At 36.2% G+C, this 23518-nt stretch overlaps 1 protein-coding gene across 4 annotated transcripts in view; it reads right to left on the reverse strand.

Moving 5' to 3' along the window:
- Positions 1-3688: 3688 nt before the first annotated feature.
- MLF1 (myeloid leukemia factor 1) overlaps positions 3689-23518 on the reverse strand; it is a 31697-nt gene continuing 11867 nt past the window's right edge. The window contains exons 2-9 of one of the 4 annotated variants that reach the window (XR_011464803.1): positions 22923-23070; positions 16174-16215; positions 11655-11738; positions 10432-10560; positions 8262-8421; positions 6617-6755; positions 5745-5807; positions 4902-5023 (exon numbers count right to left, since the gene is read on the reverse strand). Coding sequence is in view for 3 of the 4 variants with exons in the window: in XM_070374142.1 (XP_070230243.1) it covers positions 4918-5023; positions 6617-6755; positions 8262-8421; positions 10432-10560; positions 11655-11738; positions 16174-16215; positions 22923-23070 (808 nt within the window). In the remaining variant the exon portion in view is untranslated. Of the gene's footprint in view, positions 5024-5743; positions 5808-6616; positions 6756-8261; positions 8422-10431; positions 10561-11654; positions 11739-16173; positions 16216-22922; positions 23071-23518 lie in introns of those variants that run through there. The other 3 variants (XM_070374142.1, XM_070374159.1, XM_005907363.3) reach the window with 3 other exon arrangements.

Here is a 23518-nt window from a genome sequence, read left to right on the forward strand (position 1 = left end):
AAAAAATAATCTACAGGATATGATCTGTAAAAAACTTGGGAAAATAATAAAATATCTACAAGTGATTTTTCTCAAGACGTTCCATCGTTGTTCGATGTTAAACATTATGTGTCTAGTCCATATAGAAGATAGCATCCTTGAAATTCCACTTCGATTTTTTGGAGGCATAGGAGCTAATGATCTTCCCCTCAAAACCTTCTTCTGCAGTCTTCGTTTCAACGGAAACTCCATTCCTCGAGTTGCCGGGACCAAAAATGTCACTTTAAACCCCTTTGACTTTCCTGCTCTAGTCAGTCGGCATGTACTATGGGCATTACGTTAAAAAATGGATGCAGAATCTGCACCTTCTCCCCACCTCTCAAAGCACTGCTATCTCTACGGACTTACTGTCGTAGCCTACCTGACCTTACTGCTTCTGCCCTGCAGCTGCTCGGTCTATTCCTTCACAGTCACTAAAAGGGATCCTTTTAAGCGTGAGGGTGTCATGTTTCTGCTGAAAACACCCATCCAGTGAATCAGTCACTGTCATCTCTAGCGTAGGCTTGAAATTTTTTATAACGGATTTTTTAATCTGAAAGCTTTTCATTACCTTAAAAATTTAAATAACTAAATTAAAAAAAAATAATAACCTTCAGAATAAGCACCTACAAAGCCTTGCTTGAGCAGCCACGCCAGCGTAGCCCTACTTCACTTGCTTTTTCCTCTCCACCTCCTTGCCGACCCTCACAGAACCAGAGCCAGTGCTCTCCTCCTGATCCAGGCATGGCTCTTTCCCTTTCTTCTCTGTTCAAATATCTTCTATCAATTAGCTGTTTCCTGACCAACTCTTCTAAAACAGCAAGCTCTTTCCTATGTTTGTGCACTGCTTCGTTTTCCTTCAGAGCTCTTCTTAGATCCAGACACACTTTACACAACTGTCTATTGTCTGACTCCCCCGATGAGGACTGCTCCAAAAAGACAGTGATTTGATTTTGTTAATTGCTGTACTCCTTGCTGTGCTCAATAAATACTTGTTAAATGAGTAAGTGCAAATAAATAGAAATCAGAGTAAATTACAAGAGACAGGAAAAACCATAGATTTGATGATGAATTTTGGACTTACTTTTTGTATATCAACCATGTGTTAATTTGTAGTAAAGGACTGACTTTGATGAATAAATCCATTAATGTTGAATACACTTTTAAGCAAACTTTATTTGTAGGCTTTCAAAAATTGAGTCTTTATAAACCTTTGTATTTGTTTAAAATACACAAATTAAATAATAGTTATGTAAATGGTAATACAATTAAGGTTTTAATTTAAAGATATAATTTAAGTAAAAAAGTGTGTTACTTTTGGAATTGCTTTTTGAAATTACCATTTTAACAAACTAAATTTCCTAGAGTAAAAATTCATACTCTTCCTGTGTGTGTATATTTATATTCATATTTTTCTGTAATTATTATACCAAGTATATTCTTAATTTTTTTTAATTAATCACCACTTTTAACCAAAGTAATAAACTTTTGTTTGCTCCACAGAAAGAACTGGAAGACAAAAACCAAAAACCATCTAGCTAGTTTTCACACTTTATAAATTACTTAAATTTTAAAATGGCCAAAAATACACATACATTTAAAGTAGTTGCACATAGAATAAAGATACATTCAATGAAGTTCCTGATTCACTGCAGTGAGGGTCTAGTCAAACCTCAGTAGACTCTCCAAAATATCCTAGCCTGACTAGCTGAATACTACTGTCTTAGTCCATTCAGTCTGCTATAACAAAAGCACCATAGACTGGGTGACTATATGAAATTTATTTCACACAGTTCTGCAGGGTGGGAGGCCTGAGATCAAGGCTCCAGGAGATTCAGTGACAGTGTGTGGAACTTGCTGGTTCCTGGCTGCCAACTGCTCACTGTGTGCGCACAAGGCAGAAAGAACAGGTGAGCTGTCCAGGGTCTCGTCTGTTGTTTTTGTTGTTTAGTCGCTCAGTCATGTCTGACCCTTCGCAACCCCATGGACTGCAGCCTGCCAGGCTCCTCTGTCCATTGGATTTTCCCAGGTAAGAATACTGGAGTGGGAAATACTCCAGGAAAATACATTTCCTCCCCCAGGGGATCTTCCCAACCCAAGGATCAGACCCACATCTCATGCATTGGTAGGCAGATTCTTTACTGCCAAAACCACCAGGGAAACCCAGGGTCTGTTTTTTGTTGTTGTTGAGTTGCTAAGTCATGTCCCACTCATTGCAATCCCATGGACTGTAGCATGCCAGTCCGTCCTCCACTATCTCCCAGAGTTTGATCAAATTCAAGTCCACTGAGTTGGTCTCTTTTACAAAGGCTTTAATTGTATTCAGGAGGGCTCCACCCTCATAACCTTACAAAGGCCCCACATCCAAATACCATCACGTTTCCATGAGCAAGTCACTATTTGCTACTAATGTGCTCCTGCCACTGCCTGGTGACAGTAATAGATAATGAAATCATAAGGGTAAGTAATGGAAATCTATCCCCGGGACTGAGTTACCAGGAAAATCGCTAAAGTAGCAAAGAACCTAAGTACTCAACTTGACCTTACCGTCAAGGCCACATTCACCAAACAGCTAATATCCTTACATTCCCCAAAGACACAGACTTCCAGGAAGATCAGTGGTTGTCAATAAAGAAAAAATAATATAAAAACTACAAGTATAGTTTTTATACTAGTTGATTTCAGAATGGGCTTCCCTTGTGGTTCAACTGGTAAAGAATCTGCCTGCAATGCTGGAGACCTGGGCTCAATCCCTGGGTTGGGAAGATCCCCTGGAGAAGGGAAAGGCTACCCACTCCAGCATTCTGGCCTGGAGAATTCCATGGACTGTATAGTCCATGGTGTTGCAAAGAGTTAGACACGACTGAGTGACTTTCACTGACTTCAGAATTAGGATAAAAATAAATTCTGGAAAAAGTAAATTTCAGTAGTGTGTGAACGTAAAGAATTGACATTTAATCTCTGGATGTCACATATTTTATAAATGGCCCCCTAGGAAGCACTGTTGGAGAAGGCAATGGCACCCTACTCCAGTACTCTCGCCAGGAAAATCCCATGGACGGAGGAGCCTGGTGGGCTGCAGTCCATGGGGTCGCAGAGAGTCAGACACGACTGAGCGACTTCACTTTTACTTTTCACTTTCATCCATTGGAGAAGGAAATGGCAACCCACTCCAGTATTCTTGCCTGGAGAATCCCAGGGACGGGGGAGCCTGGTGGGCTGCCATCTATGGGGTCGCACAGAGTTGGACACGACTGAAGCAACTTAGCAGTAGCAGGAAGGACTGTGGCAGAAGATGAATTACATATTTAAATCAATTTTAACATGACTGCCCCAGTGAACAAATTGGGGTGAAAAAGGCATCTATGAATTCTGTTATATGATGCATGGAAGTTATACTCTTGTAACTACAATATTTATTCAAGTGTGTTTCATATTTGAATACAATGATTTGAGTTAACAATCAGTGTAATAATTTAGGAGAATAACTACAGTGTCTACTGGATTTTGATCTATCCAGTGAATTTACACAAATGTATTATTTAAAACCAATGCCTTATGATAAGTTCCCAATGTGTAATAGTATGTTATTAGTATAATCATTATTCATAAGAGGAAAATTTTAACATCTTTAAACTGATACATGCTCAATTATTTTCCATTCTAAAAATGAGATGACACATTCGCATTTTATTTTAGTGACTAAAGGCATGAAACACAACTACTAATATTAACAGGATATGATACAGAAAATTAGAAGAGTATAAGCACAATTACACAATTCTAATTCCAAAGTTTAAAAAGGAAGATATTAGGATTATAGAGTGTTAGTTGACTTTGTTCTTTTTTTCTCCCTTTGAAACAACAAAAACTTAAAGAGTTAAGATTTTATATTTTCATCAGCTTTATGCTTAAATTTATATAAACAGATCAATGCTATAATTCTAGAACAAAAAATTCAAGAGCTGAATTTTTAAATAGTATAATTAAAAAGGGAACAGTTGAATTATTAAGTACCTTGCTCAAACACACACATCACCTGTCTAAGAAATTTTGAGACAATCAATCATTAAGGTTTGCAGAATACCAAATGCATTTTTCTAAATGTCACAAAGAGGCTGAGCAGAGTTTCTCCAAGGACAATCCAACTTTAGAATCTTAACCACGGAGATAAATTAAGCTGTCTGTGAGAAAGGAGAACAGAAATATGCTACCTTAAGATGTTAAAGAGAAACGTCAATGGAAAGTCTGATGAGTGTTAAAAATGTAATACAGAACAAAAAAAGAATACACTGTATAAAGAAATGATAAGAAAATTCAGGTATATTAGCAATTTAAAATCTCTTCAAAAATGAACTATTTGCTTATTCTTTATGTCCTTCATCAAAATAACAACTAACTTTTTATAAAGAGTACTAGTATAGTTTTTGTTTTATTTTTAAAAATTCTTTAAGCTGGCTGGCTACATAAACACATTATAAAATTTGAGCTAAATAATTTTAACCTTTATTAACATCACTCTATTACAGTGTTGCTAAAAAACTGGGACTATTTTTGAGCAGTTTACTTATTTTAACTAATTTTATATGATAGAACAGTTGTACGTTCAATCTTGAATATACAGGGGAAAACATAACCAATATAAAAATAATTATGAAAGCAAAATCAGCATATGTTATGTTTTAAAGAGTGTTAGAGAACAGCTTGCACTGTTGAAGATTCAAGTTTTATTCCTAAAGTAGGGACAATATAAAGCGAGCACTTTCAAGAACATTCAGAAGAAAGTTGCTAAGAACAGTACTGATTTAATAACAAAAGATTGGTCTTATGTGTATTACCCAGCACCATTACTTTCTCTGTTAAAATAATCAAAACTAAAGAAATCAAATGCAATGCTATTTATTTTTTGTTGATTTTCACAGGTGATCCTTTGATGTTGAGTTTGTCCACAAAAACATTTGATCTTCTTCCATGTTCAATGGCTGGACTTTGATGATGTTTCTCCCTAAGAAATATACATATGAACATTAACATCATTTTTAAATGGTCATTAAAACATCAACACAAACTTGATAAAGGCCACTGTAATTTAAGGTGAGTTTTATCTTAAGAGTTCTGTAATAGCTTTGGAAAACATATGGCAGACAATTTCACTTAACATTTAAGAGAGCAACAGCTGCTTCCCTGAGACAGATTTAACTGTTTACCTTTGAACCATGCTGTCCAACATCATAGCCACTAGCCACATTATTTACATTTAAATTAATTAAAATAACATAGAATTTCAAAATTCAGTTCCTTGGTTGCATCACTGACATTTCAAGTATGATTCAACAGCCACGTGGGGCTAGTGGCTACCATACTAGACAGTACAGATGTATAACGTTTTCATCACTGCAAAAAATTGTTTCAGAAAGTTCAGCTGGACAGTGCTGGTTTACAGAAAACGCCACTGATCGGGTTATAGATTTATAAACCATCTATAAGGAGCATGCTTTTCTCTAGCTGGGACCTGAATCTCACAGGCAAACTTAGGTTTGATTATAGCACTGTTAGGTTTTTATCAATGAACTTTTCAAAGGGAGACAATTATGGTTTACAATTATTAGGGGAGCAAGTTTTCTATGGAAAACATTAGGGCTCTAAATTCCTAGACAAGTATTTTAAAATAAAAGATGTTAGCACACAAAATTCTGCACAAGGCTTCTGGTTTACTTGGTACCCACTTGTTGCTTGCTGGTTCTGGGCAGCATTCCACCTTCTGCAGCGATCCTCCACTCTCTTATAGCCTAGAACAGATTTCCGTTTTGAGGCCTGGTGAGGCCTCTCTCTCTCTCTCTCTCTTAAGTCTAATGGCAACAGGAATTAGGTAGTGTTTTCAATTTTCCCCCAGAGAACCAAATTAAATGGTAACTCTAGAATATACACTAAACGTGTCCAAGTCTCATCTTTAAAGTTGGTTAAGGATATTTGTTTTTCACATCTATTCCAAAAGATAATTCCAAATGAGGCTAAAGTTTTTGAAAAATTCTTCCAGAATATCTAATACAGATATTGTAACATACTATTTAATACATAAGTATCTAAAAATATGTTTGCCATTAAATGCTCAATTTTGATCTGTTAGGGAAGTTTTGTTCAGCCTTTCAGCTACAGTCCCTCTCCCCTTACCATATCCCTAAACGCCAGTATCTTTACCTAGTACAACACCGGTTTCTTTACCTAGTACAACACCGGTTTCTTTACCGAGTACAAAATGTACAACTCCTCCTCTCTCCAGATGAGAATCTGTTGCATAAGAATAACTGCATTATAGTATATCACTTTTCCTTAGGAGGATTTTAGTCCTACTGTCTAAAGCATAATTTGCTAGTGAGTTACTAGTCATACAATCCTAAAATATTATTGGGTTTCAGGTACAAATTTAAATTTCTGTTGGAATACTCGGATGTAATTTAAAATTATTACATCTTTCACAAAACATTGATACAAGCCACCTGGTCATAAATCAAAACTTCCTGATAAGAGAGGTAAAATTACATAACTTTCCTTCTAATTTGTTTTTAAAAAACACAATTTAATTAGAAATAACTTTTACCTTCTTTTAAGTTCTCGGGATCCTGAATTCTCATGAGCAACACTTCGCATCCTAGAGTTATCTAGATTGCGCCATTGTCCCCTTGGCTGGTACTTCAGAATCTCATTTTGCCACTCATCATCAAAAGCATGAGCATCACCTACATTAAATATCAAAATGAAAGGGTAAGTAGTAAGGTGTCAACTGTCAGTAACTGCTTTGCTCCCTACATGTTCCCTGGTGTTTCCAACGGCCTAACCTTAGAGATAGGAAACTGCTTCAAATATAAAGGTCTTTGACTCAGAGTGATACTTCCTTTTCTATTTGTTCCTCTCCTATTCCTGCTGGTAATCTGGTTATTGATGAGTTGTTTTTTCACAAACCTGCCTGGATATCATGTTGTTCTATCCCTGGACCCCATGACCCAGTGACACTGACTTACAGTCTTTCTTTTTTCCTGGGTCATCTCACAGTGATCCCACTTTTCCTCTACTTGGAGGACACTCCTCCTGGGACTCGCACTTCCTATTAATCTCACAATTTCACTACATAGTTTGGCCCCACAAGTTTCTGTTTCAGTTTCCTAAGATAGGTTACTCATCTGCCAATTTATGTTGCTATGAAGTAGGTAATCTAAATTCTATAATAATGATAAGTAAATGACAATACTTGTTCTTTCAGATTGCCTATACAACAATGTTACTTTGCCAAAATTTTCTTCAGTATGTTAATCATTGTGAAGTATTCTGTATATATATAAATATTACCAAATTGCAAAGGTTAAAATTAAAGAAAGGTTAAGATGTTGTGGCTTTCATCTCATTGCATAAGAATAATTTTCTCCAATTCCAACCTGAAGAGAATTTCTTTCTCTAAAATGAAACAATAATTAAAACTCTTTACTATTATAAAACAGTTTTACTTAAAATACTTTCTAAAAACAGGAAATGAATATAACTTAAAAACTATAATGAGAAGAGTTAGGACACTAGAAAGAATTGAATGCATTAAAGAATGAGTAGGAAATATAGGAAGTGGAAGAGATGAGCTTGATCCATATATATTATCACTTTTAGGTAACCATTTAGAATGTTTTTGAAAAAGTAACATCATAGATGGCTGTTCACAATTATAGTTGGGAATTAAAATAAGCACAATATAAACTATATAGATGGTAAAATACTAATTTTGAAAAAGAAAAGTATGTGTGTTTATATGTTTATATACACATAAAACTATTAGGAATATATATACTAAAACATTAATACTAGTATTTTGGGTTGGAATTATGGATGATTTTATTTTCTTTCTTTGTACTTTTTTATGCTTTTCAAATATACTTCTTTGATAACCACAAATATATAAAGACTCGTTTTTACTAATGACAGCTTTACTAAAAAACGAAAGATTCCATTTTCCAAGTATAAAACAAAAAATAAATGATACTCAACATTAAAAAATCACTATGAAAAAACAGATCTACTATGAAACAATGAAACCACAACTTTATTACTATGTTGATGATGTCTTGCCTACATATACAATTCATAAACTGCCTGAAAGATCACATGAAATGTTTCTATTAAAAAAATTCTCACCAAGTGCTACTGGTACAGCTGCTATTTTAACTTCAAGAGGAAGAATGCCATTTTTTCTGATAACTTACATTCATTCATATTGATGAACTCTTGATTGACCTCTTCATCTCCAGTCTTGTTGTTCTTTGACTTTTTAATGACATGAGCTCGGTCATGGAGGTGATGACCAACAGCCATTTTTTCTAGTCCACTGTCGGAATCTCTTAATGCTTTCCTGGTTTCCTTTATCTGTGAAAATGAAGAATATAAAAATTAGTTATTATTTATATAAATATAGCATATAAACTCCTCAACCTACTTACCTATACAGGTAAGAAAATAAATATATTGCTCTAAAAATAATGGGTACTTAGTTCCACTACCAACTTGTAGTAAAATTATGGTAATAATTCTCTGATATTTCCTGACCTGCTTAAAATTAAAATGTCTAGGACAAGCAGAACCAGTATAATTATTTAAAAAAAGAATACATGTAAGGGCAACTAATTATTCAGCAGTCATGAAATGACTTAAAATATTGTTTTCATTTAAGTCACCCATTAGACAGGCAACCCCTAATTTTCTTTAGGATAAGTACTAACAAATAGAATAAATGGAAAAGTGGCAACTCATACCAAAATCTGTAGGAGTCAACTGTTTCAATCCCTACATGATACAAAGTTGGTAATTTCTAGGTGAGGATGAGGACACACACTTCCTCCAGTCCAACAATAGTATTCCTAGCCCTTTTTTTCACAAGGAGACAGCTATGAAGATGAATAAGTGAAAAATTATAAACACCTACATAATCTATTATTAGAAAAGGAGATTTTAAAACTGTGGTATATTCATATTTTGAACATTATATAGAAGTTAAAATAAAGAAACCAGAGCTACACATATCAACTTGAACAAATCTCAGAAGCAATTACTGAGCAAAGTCTAGTTGCAGAGCAAAGTCACGTGTGCTTGGAAACCATTTATACAAAGTTTAGAAACCTGTAAAATGATTCACTATATTGTATATGGAGCATACATAACTAATGAAATCATAAAAGCATGCATAAAAGTGGTAAGTTCCAGGTACAGACATACCTCAGAGATAGTGCAGGATCCATTCTGGACCTCTGCAATCAAGGGAACAGTGCAATAAAATGTGTCACACAAATTTCTGGTTTTCCTGTGCATATAAAAGTAATGTTTATTCTATTCTGTTGTTATTAAGCTTGCAGTAGCATTATGTCTAAAAAAGCAATGTACACACCATAATATAAAAACACTTTATTGCTAAAAATTGCTAACTACGACCTGACAGCACAGGATTGCCACAAACCTTCAGTTTACAAAAAATGCAACTTATCTGTGAAGTGCAATAAAGCGAAGACCAGTAAAATGAGGTATGCCTGTATAAGAAAATGGTTCTCTTTGGGGAGGGAGAAAGGGAAAAGGGACCAAGGAGGGAGGAGCATATTGGAAATTTTAACTGCATTTTTGCTTAAAAAGAGAACAAAAGACAACTTAGAGAAAAGCATTATGACTTCACTAAACTGGATTACAGAAATACGGGGTATTTATATTATTCTCTATGTTCTGTCTGTACTCTTGAAATATTTTGAGTTAAAAAATTCATTTACTTCAAATATAAACTAACTGTAGACATTTATTTCATGAAACAAAGACTTTAGTGTCTACTTCCCTTGTCAACATGTAAAGGTAATAAACATCAGTAGACATTAAAGATAAAAAAGCACCCGGGCGCACAAATGGAGGTAGGTGGGGAGACAAGTGAGCCAAAGTGAAAGGTGCCCTGTCGTGTCCGACTCTTGGCGACCCCATGGACTATATAGTCCATAGAATTCTCCAGGCCAGAATACTGGAGTGGGTAGCCTTTATATTATGGTGAGTACATTGCTTTTTTAGACATAATGCTATTGCAAACTTAATCACAACAGAATAGAATAAACATTACTTTCATATGCACTGAAAAACCAGAAATTCGTGTGACACATTTTATTGAACTGTTCCCTTGATTGCAGAGGTCCAGAATGGATCCTGCACTATCTCCCCCACTAGCAATGGGGGAGACAAAGAATGCCTTAAGATAAAAACTACCGTCAACTTCACTGCTTTTCACTCTGCTTTGTGTTTCCTTCCCTCTTCTCTTTTCCGCACCAGTACCAGGTCAAGTTTTAATAGCTAAAATTTGATATGGGTGATCTATCATTCCATAACTTTATAAAGTTCCAAGAAAGTACTTACTCCTCCTGGAGCCCTACGGGTTTGTGTTGAGGCCTGGAAAACCTTTGGCGGTTCATCTCCTACTTTGGAATAAGTCATCACGGAGGAGGAACTAAATGAATGTCCATTTGGATCCATTGAAAGGTGACCCTGGAGATAAATATAAATTGTATATCCAGTGAGTTCAGTCAAATATGAAGACTAATGTCAGAAGATTCAAATAAGCAACAACATTAGCTGTAAGTTCTAGTAAAGATACTGTATATGGTTAGTATGATGTATCCAAATGGTACCCCCATGAAGGCCCTCACCTCCTTCCATTTTAGGTACCAATTCACACTCCTCTTGTAAGGAATAATGAATAACAAGTGATTCACTTTGAATTCCTCAAATCTTTGAGGTCAAAGACTTCAAGGCTTAAGTTTATAGATGTTATGCTTTGAAGCTTTTTGATACTTTTTGATACTTTTATAGTCAGTGGTTAACTTTTGTGAGCAATTTTGCCAATGTTGAGCCAATTAACCATATGCCAAGAAGTTTCTACCTTCTGTGGATACCAATGCTACACTTCTAATGTCCAAGATTTGGACATTATGAGAGTTGCTTAGATTTCAAACTGGATGACCAAAATAATATGGTTGGTCTTCATACTGAATCAAGTTATTATTTTGATTATGATTAATGTTATGAGTAGAAAAGTAAGAATATTAGTACTAGTTTATAAGTATTCAGACTATATGACTCTAATCCAGTTTCTAAATATCATTCTTAAAATTTCTATTTTGAGTTATTTTTAAACACTAAAACTTAATAACTTAGATGCTATAATTTTTTTAAGTAGACAAGTTATACATAATAAAAAATCTAAACTCATATAAAATGTTCATTACAACAGTGACCTTCAGCAGAATAAATATTTTTGAGGTTGAATTTTTTATTTTGAAAATTTAAGTAATGCTATTTATCAAACTTGTAGGTTATGAGATCATTTTGATAGGTTGTGACCAGGATTTTTAAAATATGAAATAAAATAGAAAATATCAATAGACACTGTAAACAGCATGATCCTTTTCTCATGAAACTTTCATTTCAGGTGTATAATATATACAGTACACAAGTAGTGTCATGATTTAAGATATATTTATTAGTTTCTGGGGACTATGGTTAGAAAATGGTTGAAAGCCACTATAATATAGGGTTCCAATAGTGGAAAACAACATTCTCATCCATCTTTTAGTACTTACAAAGTTTCTTTGTAATTCCTGCATACTGTTTCGCATATTTAACATCATTCGGTCCATTGCCTGAAAGGGGCTGACATCTGTATGCTACAGGACATTAGGAAGTATGTTATTAACTATAAATACAACACGAAAGAAGCAAATCCACCTTCCCCAAACAGCTGAATTTCTTTTTTTATCTTGACTTTTGCTGTGGGATCTCATGCAGTGATCAACCAGGCAAAAATAATTTAAGGACTATACAATGAAAGCGATTTGTTAAAGAACACTTTGAAGCATACACACAATCCTAGACAGCCAGCATATAAATGGTTAGGAAGCTGTAACACTATAAACACATGCATACATACATGTGTACATATCCACATGAATATACATGCAAGAACAGGTAAATATACACATACATATCATTCAACTTGCTGAAAACATAATTTGGTTGCTATTTAAATACTGAGTGGTATATTCTGGGCTGGTACAGCTTTAGCATAGACTAGTCGTCAAATTTTTCCTTCTTATCTCTGTATATCCCACCAGGCAAATAAATAAAACCTGAGTGTAAGATAACAGTGTCATTTCCAGCAGGACCACATGGCTCAGAGAAGCTGACTCTAGAGTAGCCAGCCCTCTTTCCATCAGCGTTAGTGTTAGTTGCTCAGTTGTGTTCAACTCTGGAACCCTGTGGACTATAGTCCACCAGGCTCCTCCATCCATGGGATTTCCCAGGCAAAAGTACTGGGGTGGGTTGCCATTTCCTTCTCCAGGGGATCCTCCCAACCCAGGGATCAAACCCAGGTCTTCCGCATTGCAGGCAGACTCTTTATTGAGCCACCAGGGAAGCCTTTCCATCAGAGTTGGTGCCAAGTGACGGAGGTTGAATCATTCCACTAACAGGTCTTGGAATTGTGGCCTATCACTGATTGCTCAGTAGGGCATCCCCTTGAAGCATGAGGTGTGCTCCTCTCCAAGAACAGTTAAGAATTCCTCTGGAACAGTGGTTTCTTAGCCAAGAGTGATTTTTACCCCAGAGGGACATTTTTAAATCATTACACTCATTTTTGTTTGTCACAACTGAGGAGGGTGTATGACTGGCACGCAGTGACAGGGGCAAGGGATTCTGTTAAATATCCTACGAAGCACAAGAATGTAGGACAGCTCCCCACAACAAGTCATCTGGCCCAACATGAAAGTAGCAGCATCGAGGCAGAGAAACACTGCTCAGAAAAATCTCCTATTGATTTTAGGTTTTATCACTGGAACGATCACCAGGAATCAAAAAGCAAAGCACATATTCTAGTGTGTCAGCCAAAGCATTGCCTACTGTTAGGAGTTTCTGGTTCCAGGGACTCCCTCGCTCAAGCAGGAGGAGTCTTTTGACTCCTACATGTAAGGCATTGTTAAGCAGTGCTGCTATTTCAGCCCTTCTGGAGATTCTTTTGCTTTGTACCCTCTTCTGGGACTCAGTAAAGAATTATCAAAGGTCTGTTTACGTTTCTGCCTTCTATTGGGTTTTTATTGCTAATGGCAACCCACTTTAGTAGTCTTTCCTGGAGAATTCTATCGAACAAGGCTACAGTCCATGGGATTGCAAAGAGTTGGACACAACTGAGTGACTAACACGTTCACATACAATAGGAAATAGAAAAATCAAATTCCTCTTTAGAATCTGCACTAACCATTGTGGGCTTCCCCTGTGGCTCAGTAACAAAGAAATCTGCCTGCAATGCCGGAGATCCAGGTTCGATCCCTGGGTCAGAAAGATCCCCTGGAGAATGGAATGCAACCTACTCCAGTATTCTCCTGGAGAATCCCATGGACAGAAGAGCCTGGTGGGCTCTGTAGTCCATGGTACCGCAAAGAACTGGACACAACTGAGCGACTGTCACATCACTTCCCTTCTAACCATAGTACAGAACAACAAAGACACATTTAGGAAATACGATACATCTTTCCCTGATAACTCAGCTGACAAAGAATCCACCTGCAATGCAGGAGACCCCAGTTTGATTCCTGGGTTGGGAAGATCCTCTGGAGAAGGGATAGGCTACCCACTTCCGTATTCTTGGGCTTTGCTGGTGGCTCAGCTGGAAAAAAATCTACCTGCAATGCAGGAGACCCCGGTTTGATCCCTGGGTTGGGAAGATCCCCTGGAGAAGGGAATGGCTACCCACTCCAGTATTCTGGCCTGGAGAATTCCATGGACTGTATAGTCCACGGGGTCACAAAGAGTCGGACACAACTGAGCAACTTTCACACTTAGGATGCAAAGGACAGCAACAGAATTAATCCGCATTTCAGAGATTCAACACAATTCCAGAAACATTGTGAATTGTTTGTTTCAGCGTTACACTGAAAATCAATGCTGTTTAAGAGATAATTCAAGAGAGGCTAAAGAGCTAGCCTAAGGAAAGTGAGGTAAAAAAGATCACATGTTTTGGGTATATTTTGTCTCTTCTCAATTCACTGTCAGCCATTAAAAGATGTTTCTGTACTTGTTATGCGGGTGGCCCAACGCCTTGACAAAAAGGGGAGGTACAAATTAGAGCTGAGATTCCAGTGGGCTTTGGAGGCCTTCAGGAACTTTGTACAGCTGCTCTTCTCTCTGCCTAGAATGTTCTCTCCTGACTCAGTATCGTTAGTTTCTTCTCATCATTCAAGTATCACCTCCTTCGAAAGGTTACCTGTCTAATCTTTGCTCCACCTGAACCTGTCCCTGTATCATTTGCCCATTTCGTCTCCTTCAGAGCACTTAGAAGCACTTTGACTATCTGAATTATTTTGTTCTTTATTGTCTGTCCTCCCACTCTGTGAAAATAACCTCTGTGAAGGCAGGGCTATCGTCTCTGTCTTACTCATCACCCTATTCCCAGTACTTTAGCAACAACTCCTGGTGCATAGGGGGGCTCAATAAATATTTGCTGAATGAATGAACTAATTATCTGTAGCTCAGTTCAAGCTCATATATCCAACTGCTTACTGGATAAATCAACCTGAACAGCCCACAGATGCCTCAACTGCAAAACACCCAGACCTGAAATGATCTTTCTGAGCACTCCTGCCCTCATACTGGCACTGCCTCAATGCTCTGTTCCTTAGCTCAGTGGCATTTTCATCTAATTCCTCAGGCCAGAAAAATAAGCATAAAACTTTTCTTCCCCTTCTCTACTGATCCAACAACCCAATGAATCGCCAAGTGCTATCCATTGACTTATTTAACTCTCTCAAAAGAGATTATTTCTCTTTATCACCACAGCTATTACTTGAGTAGAAAAGCTATCTATCACTCATACTTCTCAGAACACTTTGTCAGCCTCCTAGCCTCTCTGCCTCCACTCTGGCCCCTTCTAATACCTGTCTTCCCTGCAGGGACAATGCTTTTTCAAAAAATAAGAATCTGATTCTCATACTATTTTGACTAAAATTCATAAATTGCTTCTCCTGCTCTTTTGTTAAAGTCCACAGTCCTTATCAGGGCCAAAAGAAGTCCCCCCTGGTACCTCATCATCCTTACCTATACCTATTCTCCAACTCACACGCTAGGGCCAAATAACCCCAAATATCTTTGGGCTCCCTAACCTCCCAGTCTTTACACATGCTATTTCCTCTGTGTTGATCTCTCTTCTCCCTTCCCAGCTTTTCCTGGCTAATTCCTATTAATCCTTAAGGCTCAAGAGTCTTCTCCAACTGACCTCCACTCCACCAACCCAAAGGTCTGGGCTAAAGGGTTTTTTCTATCTGTGTGCCCAAAGCATGCTGAATTTCCTGATTACTTGACTGATAACTCTGTGCTACAGCTGTTTTTTTTTCCTTCATTGCTTGTCCCACTAAAAACTCTGACTAGGAAGAACAAAGTTTATAAAGCAAATTTTAAGGTAAGAAATGGCTAAAGTCTAGCACAAGAGAATTCAAAAAACTTTTTCATGAGTGTATAGATGGATGCATAGAAAGTGCTCCAAGGTGAGATGCTATTCTCTGCTACTCCCCAGATTGCCTTTAAGTGTGTTAGAAATTAGCAGCACAGCAAAAGAGGACCAAAGGCTCAGAGAAAAACGGGTGGGAGAAAAAAGCTGGCTGCAGAGTGCTTGGACATGGGAAAGGAAAGCATGACTGAACTGACAACAGAGTGATAGAGAAAGCAGTCAGTCTGAGCTTTTCCAGATGTGCTTGTCTATCCTCAATTTGGTGCTTTTTTACTTTTTGAAAAGTCAGCATAAGCAAGTGGAAGTCTCCAACTTTTAAACACAACTACGGGGATCCCTTTTGTAAATAAAGTAAATCATCATCAACCAAAATGTACTTTTTCTTTTGGAAAACTGATTTTTTTTATGTTGACGTGAGGTACTCCACAAAACACAGGCCTAAACATTCTAAGACAAATTTAACACACGAAACAAGTTTTCAGTAACAAATGCTAAAAGCTGTTATGAAAGTGAGATGGCATGCCGATTCAGTATGCTTGAGTTAATGAGAAATAAAATATTGTCAGAAAATATTGCTAAAATGGCTTGTGTCTTATGATACGAACCATACCACCAAAACTGCCAAAAGGCACAAGAGAACTCATTGCCTAGAAAAAAATCCAATTAATTTTGGTATATTTATTATACAACAATCTCTGAAAAAGAAAGTAATACACTACGTAATCACATAGTTCAGAGCTAACCAAATTACAAAACCGTTTAATCAAAAAGAGCTCAATATATATATTTAAAGTTATCTGTTTATTATTCATTATAGAGTCTGACATGAGACAAGACGACAAACAAGGAGACCACATATCTCTTTTAAATAAGACTACTCTAGTATTTATTAAAGAGAAAGTAATTGCTATGGACTAAGACAAACATTTTTCAAAGAAAATGCAAATTCATACCAAAATTAACACATAAGGTATAATGATTAAGATTATATCATCTTTCTTTTGTTCAAGGATTCCATATTTTTAAAAAATCATTTAATCTTGCCTGAAACCAATTAAAAATCAAAAGTATCTATATTAATAACATTTCAAAAGCTTAGAAGAGATATTGGTCAAAAAATTTAATGGATACCTCCTAAGAACTAATATGGAATAAGAAATACAGAATTCAGAAAGGATCATGCATATAGGTTTAAAGATATTTAGTCTTTGATAGGAAAAAGAATGTTAAGCGTAATAGATGGAATAATAAAAATAAATTTTTAGATACATATATAAATTAAAAACTTTCATTACTTGGAAGTTGTTGAAAATAAATTTTGAGTTTCTTGGTAAAAGGTATATACAAAATTATACCATCATTCAGTGATAATTTTTTCCCTGTGTAAGTTATGTCAAAAAACTATAGAAAACTGTGTTTAAATTTTATAATAAATTAAAACAGTAATCTCCAAAGTGTATTTGTACACCAGTAAAATTCCTCATTGTTTCTTTTAACTGAAAGGAAAAACAGATTTTACATTGACTCTGGCACCATCTCACAATCTGTCAGATGGTCATGTGTTATATCTTGAATTATAAACTGCCTAATGAAATAAACTTACAGATACTGGCTTAAAAACATCCCAATAAAGAAATCATGAACTGAAGAAAAAGCTAATAGTACAAAGAAATGGCGTAACTGATGCCTTTCCTACTTTTGTAGGAATCTCTATTTTCCCTCATAATAGGGCTGAGAAAGATGACAAATGCCAATGGGCAAAAAATAAAGAAAAGGGTTATCAAGTATATATTTGAAATATAAATTTTCATCCACTATGCTTAAAAGCATCAGCATATTACTCACTACTTAATTAAAATATTCATTTTAAAATTTATAACTTCACAAAAAGAGAAAAAAAAATCTTTGTGTAAATTATTATTAAAAAGTTCAAATAGAACAGCTAGCATGCTCAAAAAGCCTACTCTACTTAGCTGTGCTGCTTTCAAACTAGGCAGCTGATTTGTCCATCTTCTATAGTCAATTTCTAATTTTTATTCCTACTTTCATATGTAATTATAGGACACTGACTTAGAAAAGTCAAGTTGAGATAGAGGTCTTTTGTTGTTACTGTTGTTTGTTTGTTTTCTTTTAATTAATGTATTTAGGTTTTTTTGCTTTTACATAAATCTTTCATACTGAGACATAAACATGTCAAATGTATCACACAAAGGAGAGCCATATCTCACCAGTATAACTCATTCAGAGGAAAAGAAGAGTTTTGGTTAAAAAGAAGCTGAATGTTCCTTGGAAAACCTACTGAACCATATGAAATTCCTATATTTAAAAATTACTACTGCCCTTCAACTGCCCTAGGGCAATGCTCAGCACTCTTGGTTAGCAAAGAGTTTTCATAGCTTAAACAAGGAAAAAAAACTCACTGGTGTTAGTTTTCTAAGACAGTTGATACAATATAATGTAATTGAATATAATATTATATATACCACTTGATTTTAGATGGGAGAGGCAAGTAAATACTACCTAGCAGTATTTACTATATAAAACACCATGAAATTCAAAGTTTTATGAAATGGTTTGGTCTAAATCTGATATAGTAAAATCACCATTTACTTTCTATTTAATAGGTAGATGAGTACTGCAATTTCTCTTGGGAAACTGTTGAAGGAGATTATTATTAAATTAAAAAAAAATAAGATGATAGGTTCACCTGTAGGTGATTAGTGTCCTTTACTCAGTGTTGGTTTTTTTTAAAAATGCTAAAAGCTTTGCACTCTTTTTGAATATTATCCTACCCTTCATTAAGGTAGTCAAAACCTACATGTGGCTATTTAAAATTAATTTTAAATAATTAGAATTGAAAATTCAGTTCCTCAGTAGCACTAGGCACATTTCAAAGGTTTTTTTCTTATATATAAATTTATTTTAATTGGAGGTTAATTACTTTACAATATTGTACTAGTTTTGCCATACATCAGCATGAATCTGCCTCAGGTATACACGTGTTCCCCTCCTGAACCCCCCTCCCTCCTCCCTCCCCGTACCATCCCTCTGGGTCATCTCAGTGCACCAGCCCCAAGCATCCAGTAGTCATATGTGGCTAATCATACTGGACAGGGTGGATTCAGAACATTTAGATCGTCCAGAGCATTCTATTGGATAATGCTACACACAGATTTTAGCTGACACCTATGGTTCATCATCTTCAGTTCAGTTCATTCACTCAGTCATGTCTGACTCTGCAATCCCATGGACTGCAGCATGCCAGGCTTCCCTGTCCATCACCAACTTTTGGAGCTTGCTCAAACTCATGTCCATTGAGTTGGTGATGCCATCCAACCATCTCATCCTCTGTCATCCCCTTCTCCTCCCGCCTTCAGTCTTTCCCAGGATCAGGGTCTTTTCCAATGAGTCTCTCCTTCACATCAAGTAGCCAAAGTATTGGAGTTTCAGTTTCAGCATCAGTCCTTCCAATGAATATTCAGGGTTGATTTCCTTTAGGATTGACTGGTTTGATCTCCTTGCAGTCCAAGGGACCTCAAAAGTCTTCTCCAACACCACAGTTCAAAAGTATCAACTCTTTGATGCTCAGCTTTCCTGATAGTCCAATTCTCACATCCATATATGACTACTGGAAAAACCACAGATTTGACTAGACAGGCTTTTGCTGGCAAAGTAATGTCTCTGCTTTTTAATATGCTGTCTAGGTTGGTCATAGCTTTTCTTCCAAGGAGCAAGCGTCTTTTAATTTCATGACTGTAGTGATTCTGGAGCCCAGAAAAACAAAGTCTCTCACTGTTTCCATTGTTTTCCCCATCTATTTGCCATGAAGTGATAGGACCGGATGCCATGATCTTAGTTTTCTGAATGTTGAGTTTTAGCCAACTTTTTCACTCTCCTCTTTCACTTTCATCAAGAGGCTCTTTAGTTCTTCACTTTCTGCCATAAGGGTAGTGTCATCTGAGTATCGGAGGTTATTGATATTTCTTGATTCCAGCTTATGCTTCATCCAGCCCGGCATTTCGCATGATATACTCTGCATATAAGTTAAATAAGCAGGGTGACAATATACAACCTTGATTTACTCCTTTCCCTATATGGAACCAGTCTGTTGTTCCATGTCTGGTTTTAACTGTTGCTTCTTGACCTGCATACAGGTTTCGCAGGAGGCAGGTAAGGTGGTCTGGTATTCCCATCCCTTTATATTTTCCAGTTTGTTGTGATCCACACAGTCAAAGGTTTTGGTGTAGTTGATAAAGCAGAAATAGATGTTTTTTCTGGAACTCACTTGCTTTTTCAATGATCCAACGGGTGTTGGCAATTTGATCTCTGGTTCCTCTGCCTTTTCTAAATCCAGCTTGAACATCTGGAAGTTCTCGTACTGTTCACATACTGTTGAAGCCTGGCTTTGAGAATTTTGAGCATTATTTCCTAGCGGGTGAGATGAGTACAATTGCGCTGTAGTTTGAACATTCTTTGGCATTGCCTTTCTTTGGGATTGGAATGAAAACTGACTTTTTCTAGTCCTGTGGCCACTGCTGAATTTTCCAAATTTGCTGGAATACTGAGTGCAGCACTTTCACAGCATCATCTTTCAGGATTTGAAATAGCTCAATTGGAATTCCATCACCTCCACTAGCTTTGTTCGTAGGGATGCTTCCTAAGGCCCACTTGATTTCACATTCCAGGATGTCTGGCTCTAGGTGAATGATCACACCATTGTGATTATCTGGGTCATGAAGATCTTTTTTGTATAGTTCTTCTGTGTATTCTTGCCACCTCTTCTTAATATCTTCTGCTTCTGTTAGGTCCATACCATTTCTGTCCTTTATTGAGCCCATCTTTGCATGAAACGTTCCCTTGGTATCTCTGATTTTCTTGAAGACATCTCTAGTCTCCCATTCTATTGTTTTCCTCTTTCTTTGCATTGATCACTGAGGAAGGCTTTCTTATTTCTCCTTGCTATTCTTTGGAACTCTGCATCCCAATGGGTATACCTTTCCTTTTCTCCTTTGCTTTTCGCTTCTCTTCTTTTCTCAGCTATTTGTAAGGCCTTCCTCAGACAATTGTTTTGCCTTTTTGCATTTCTTTTTCTTGGGGATGGTCTTGATCACTGCCTCCTGTACAATGTCACGAACCTCTGTCCATAGTTCTTCAGGCACTCTATTAGAGCTAATCCCTTGTATCTATTTGTCACTTGCACTGTATAATTGTTAGGGATTTGATTAATAATAAGGCCAATGATCTCATCATCTTAGACAAAAGTTAATTTATGCCACTAGAAACTGGACTCGGTAGCAACTATTTTAGTTTTTCATTCAAATATTGATTGGTCTCGGCCTTCTTTTGTATTCAGAATTGTTTTCTTACTTGACTTTCCTTATTTAATCCTCACATTTATGCAACCATATTAGTTCAGCTATGTGGTCTTTTTGGTTCCCCAAAACTTGATTTCAAGCCGCACTGGCAAGACAAATATGAGGCAAGCTAAAATACAAATCGTTCTAAGTTATGAATCAGATAAACTACAGTTTCAAATAAATTTACCTATTGGTTATATATTTCTTATTCCAGCTCATTAAACATTCAGATGTTTTAAGCACAGGTACTCAGGAAAAAAACATTTCTTCTTCTAATGGATAACCAGCAGAGTTACAGCTTAGGCATCCTCACTAAGAACTTCACAGCTGAATTATAAACAGATCTCCTTTCTGTGCTTACAAGGGAATAAAATCGTCACCTCCTATTTTTTGCACAAAGGCTACCAGCAGCTCATTTATGCATGCAAATAATATAAAGCAGTATGTACAGCCCTACTCTTTCTTTGCTATGTTTATAACAGATATATAAAATACTTCAATGCTCATGTGAAAGATAAAATTTAAGAATGTCATAGTTGATATTTCTGCTCTCTTTGACAGTTTTTTCCTTTGGGCTTAATTTTAGACTTTTATGGAAACTTATAGCCCTAAAAGTAAAAAAATAACATAATGACCACATTAACAAATTTAAAAATAATTGGAATGAAATTAATATATATATATAGGAATAATGTGTATGTGAAAAAGAATGTGAAGATTACTTTCATTTAAATGGCAAATGTAATTTTATCCATCAAACTTTTAGGAGTATTTGAAACATTTTGCTCTAACAACATTATTGCAAATAAAAAATATGAAAGTATTTCTTTGGAAGGTACTGGAAGTTTCCCAACTGACCAATTAAAAATGTTTATTGAGAGTAGCATGCGAACATATACATTACCATATGTGAGACAGATAGCCAATGGGGATTTGTTGTATGATTCAGGGAACTCAATCTGGGGCTCTGCAACAACCGAGACGGGGAGGAATGGGGTGGGAAGAGGGAGACAGTGCCACGAGGGAGGGGACAACATATGTAAACCTTTGGCTGATTCATGCTGATGTATGGCAGAAACCAACACAGTATTGTAAGGCAATTATCCTTCAATTAAAAAGAAATACATTAAAAAATGTTTACTGAGGTCCAAAGCTCTACATTTGAACTGTAGAGATTTATGTTTTAGAAACTCCTGTGGATTTGTTGTTCTAGAACTGCCAATCTTGAGGCTGAAAAAGCAACACAAATAAGCAGAAAACAGCTAAGGTATATGGCTGGATGGCATCACTGACTCGATGGACGTGAGTCTGAGTGAACTCTGGGAGTTGGTGATGGACAGGGAGGCCTGGCGTGCTTCGATTCATGGGGTCGCAAAGAGTCGGACACGACTGAGCGACTGAACTGAACTGAAGGTATAAAAATGTCCTGAGATTTTTGTTGTTTGTTTGTAACCTTTTAGTTTTGCTCTCAGACAAGACTTCTGAACATATACTGTAGTTCTACAAGGCTTCTGATTAACTTATAAATTAACTTTTAAAAGTTAATCTAAGTTTTGAGGGTCCAAGGTAGCCAAGGAGTAGATTGGGTTTTCCTGGTCCAGTAGATAAAAAGCATTATACTACAGTTTTGGATGCTATTTTAAAGCGAGAAGAAAAAGTGCTTTATGCAAGGTTATTTCCATGCCTGTCCTAATTTAAGACATGGGAGTAAATGATAAGGTGAGAAAAACCTTATCATGGTTTTTCTTCCTTACATGGTTCACATGGAAAAGAATGTCTTAAGTTTGGCTTATAATATATAACCCTATGGTGCTAAAAGTTTTGGTATCACAGTGCAATTCTATACAGTTAACACTTCATTGTCAAAGGATTCTCCTTTTTCAACAGGTCCTTCCCTGTGTATAACGGTTATTTCTATAACATTAATCCTATCCTATCATCAGAGATAAATTCTTCTGTAATACTTTTCTTCACTATCTTTAAAATACAGAACTTACAGTCAAGGAATTTTCTTCATCCTCATATCCCATACGGTTACGAGCTCTTCCTCTCCTATCAGAGATGCTGAGCATGTCTCTTCCAAAAGGTTCAGAAAAACTTCTCATCATCTGTCGCATACTTTCTCGGTGTGCGATAAAAGAATCACTATTGAAAATACATGCAATCATGTAAGTGTAAATGTTGGAATTTAAATAATACGTAGGCAGCTTAATACTACAAAGAATGATTTGGGGCTAATATGCTTGTTAAAGAGACAAAAGGAGTTAAAAAAACACATTTTTGAAAATGCAAAGCATTTTGATACTTTATAAAGTAAGGTCATAATTGCTAGATATTGGATGTTATTACATCTTAAAATGAGAGTTTTCTCACTTTTAAAAGTCTTATAGTGCATGTGTAAATATGGAAAAATGAAATGGGGGAAAACTTCTACAACTAAATCCAATGTAAATGTTCAGTTCAGACTGTATAAATGTGTTTTTTTCCCATAATGGTAATAAAGCTTATTTCTTGGCAACTCTCACTAAAATGTAAAATAAAGTACACCAATATATTTCTGTGTGGAGAAGGAAATGTATTTTCCAGTATTCTT

The sequence above is a fragment of the Bos mutus genome, chromosome 1 (assembly GCF_027580195.1).
Source record: "Bos mutus isolate GX-2022 chromosome 1, NWIPB_WYAK_1.1, whole genome shotgun sequence".
NCBI lineage: Eukaryota > Metazoa > Chordata > Mammalia > Artiodactyla > Bovidae > Bos > Bos mutus.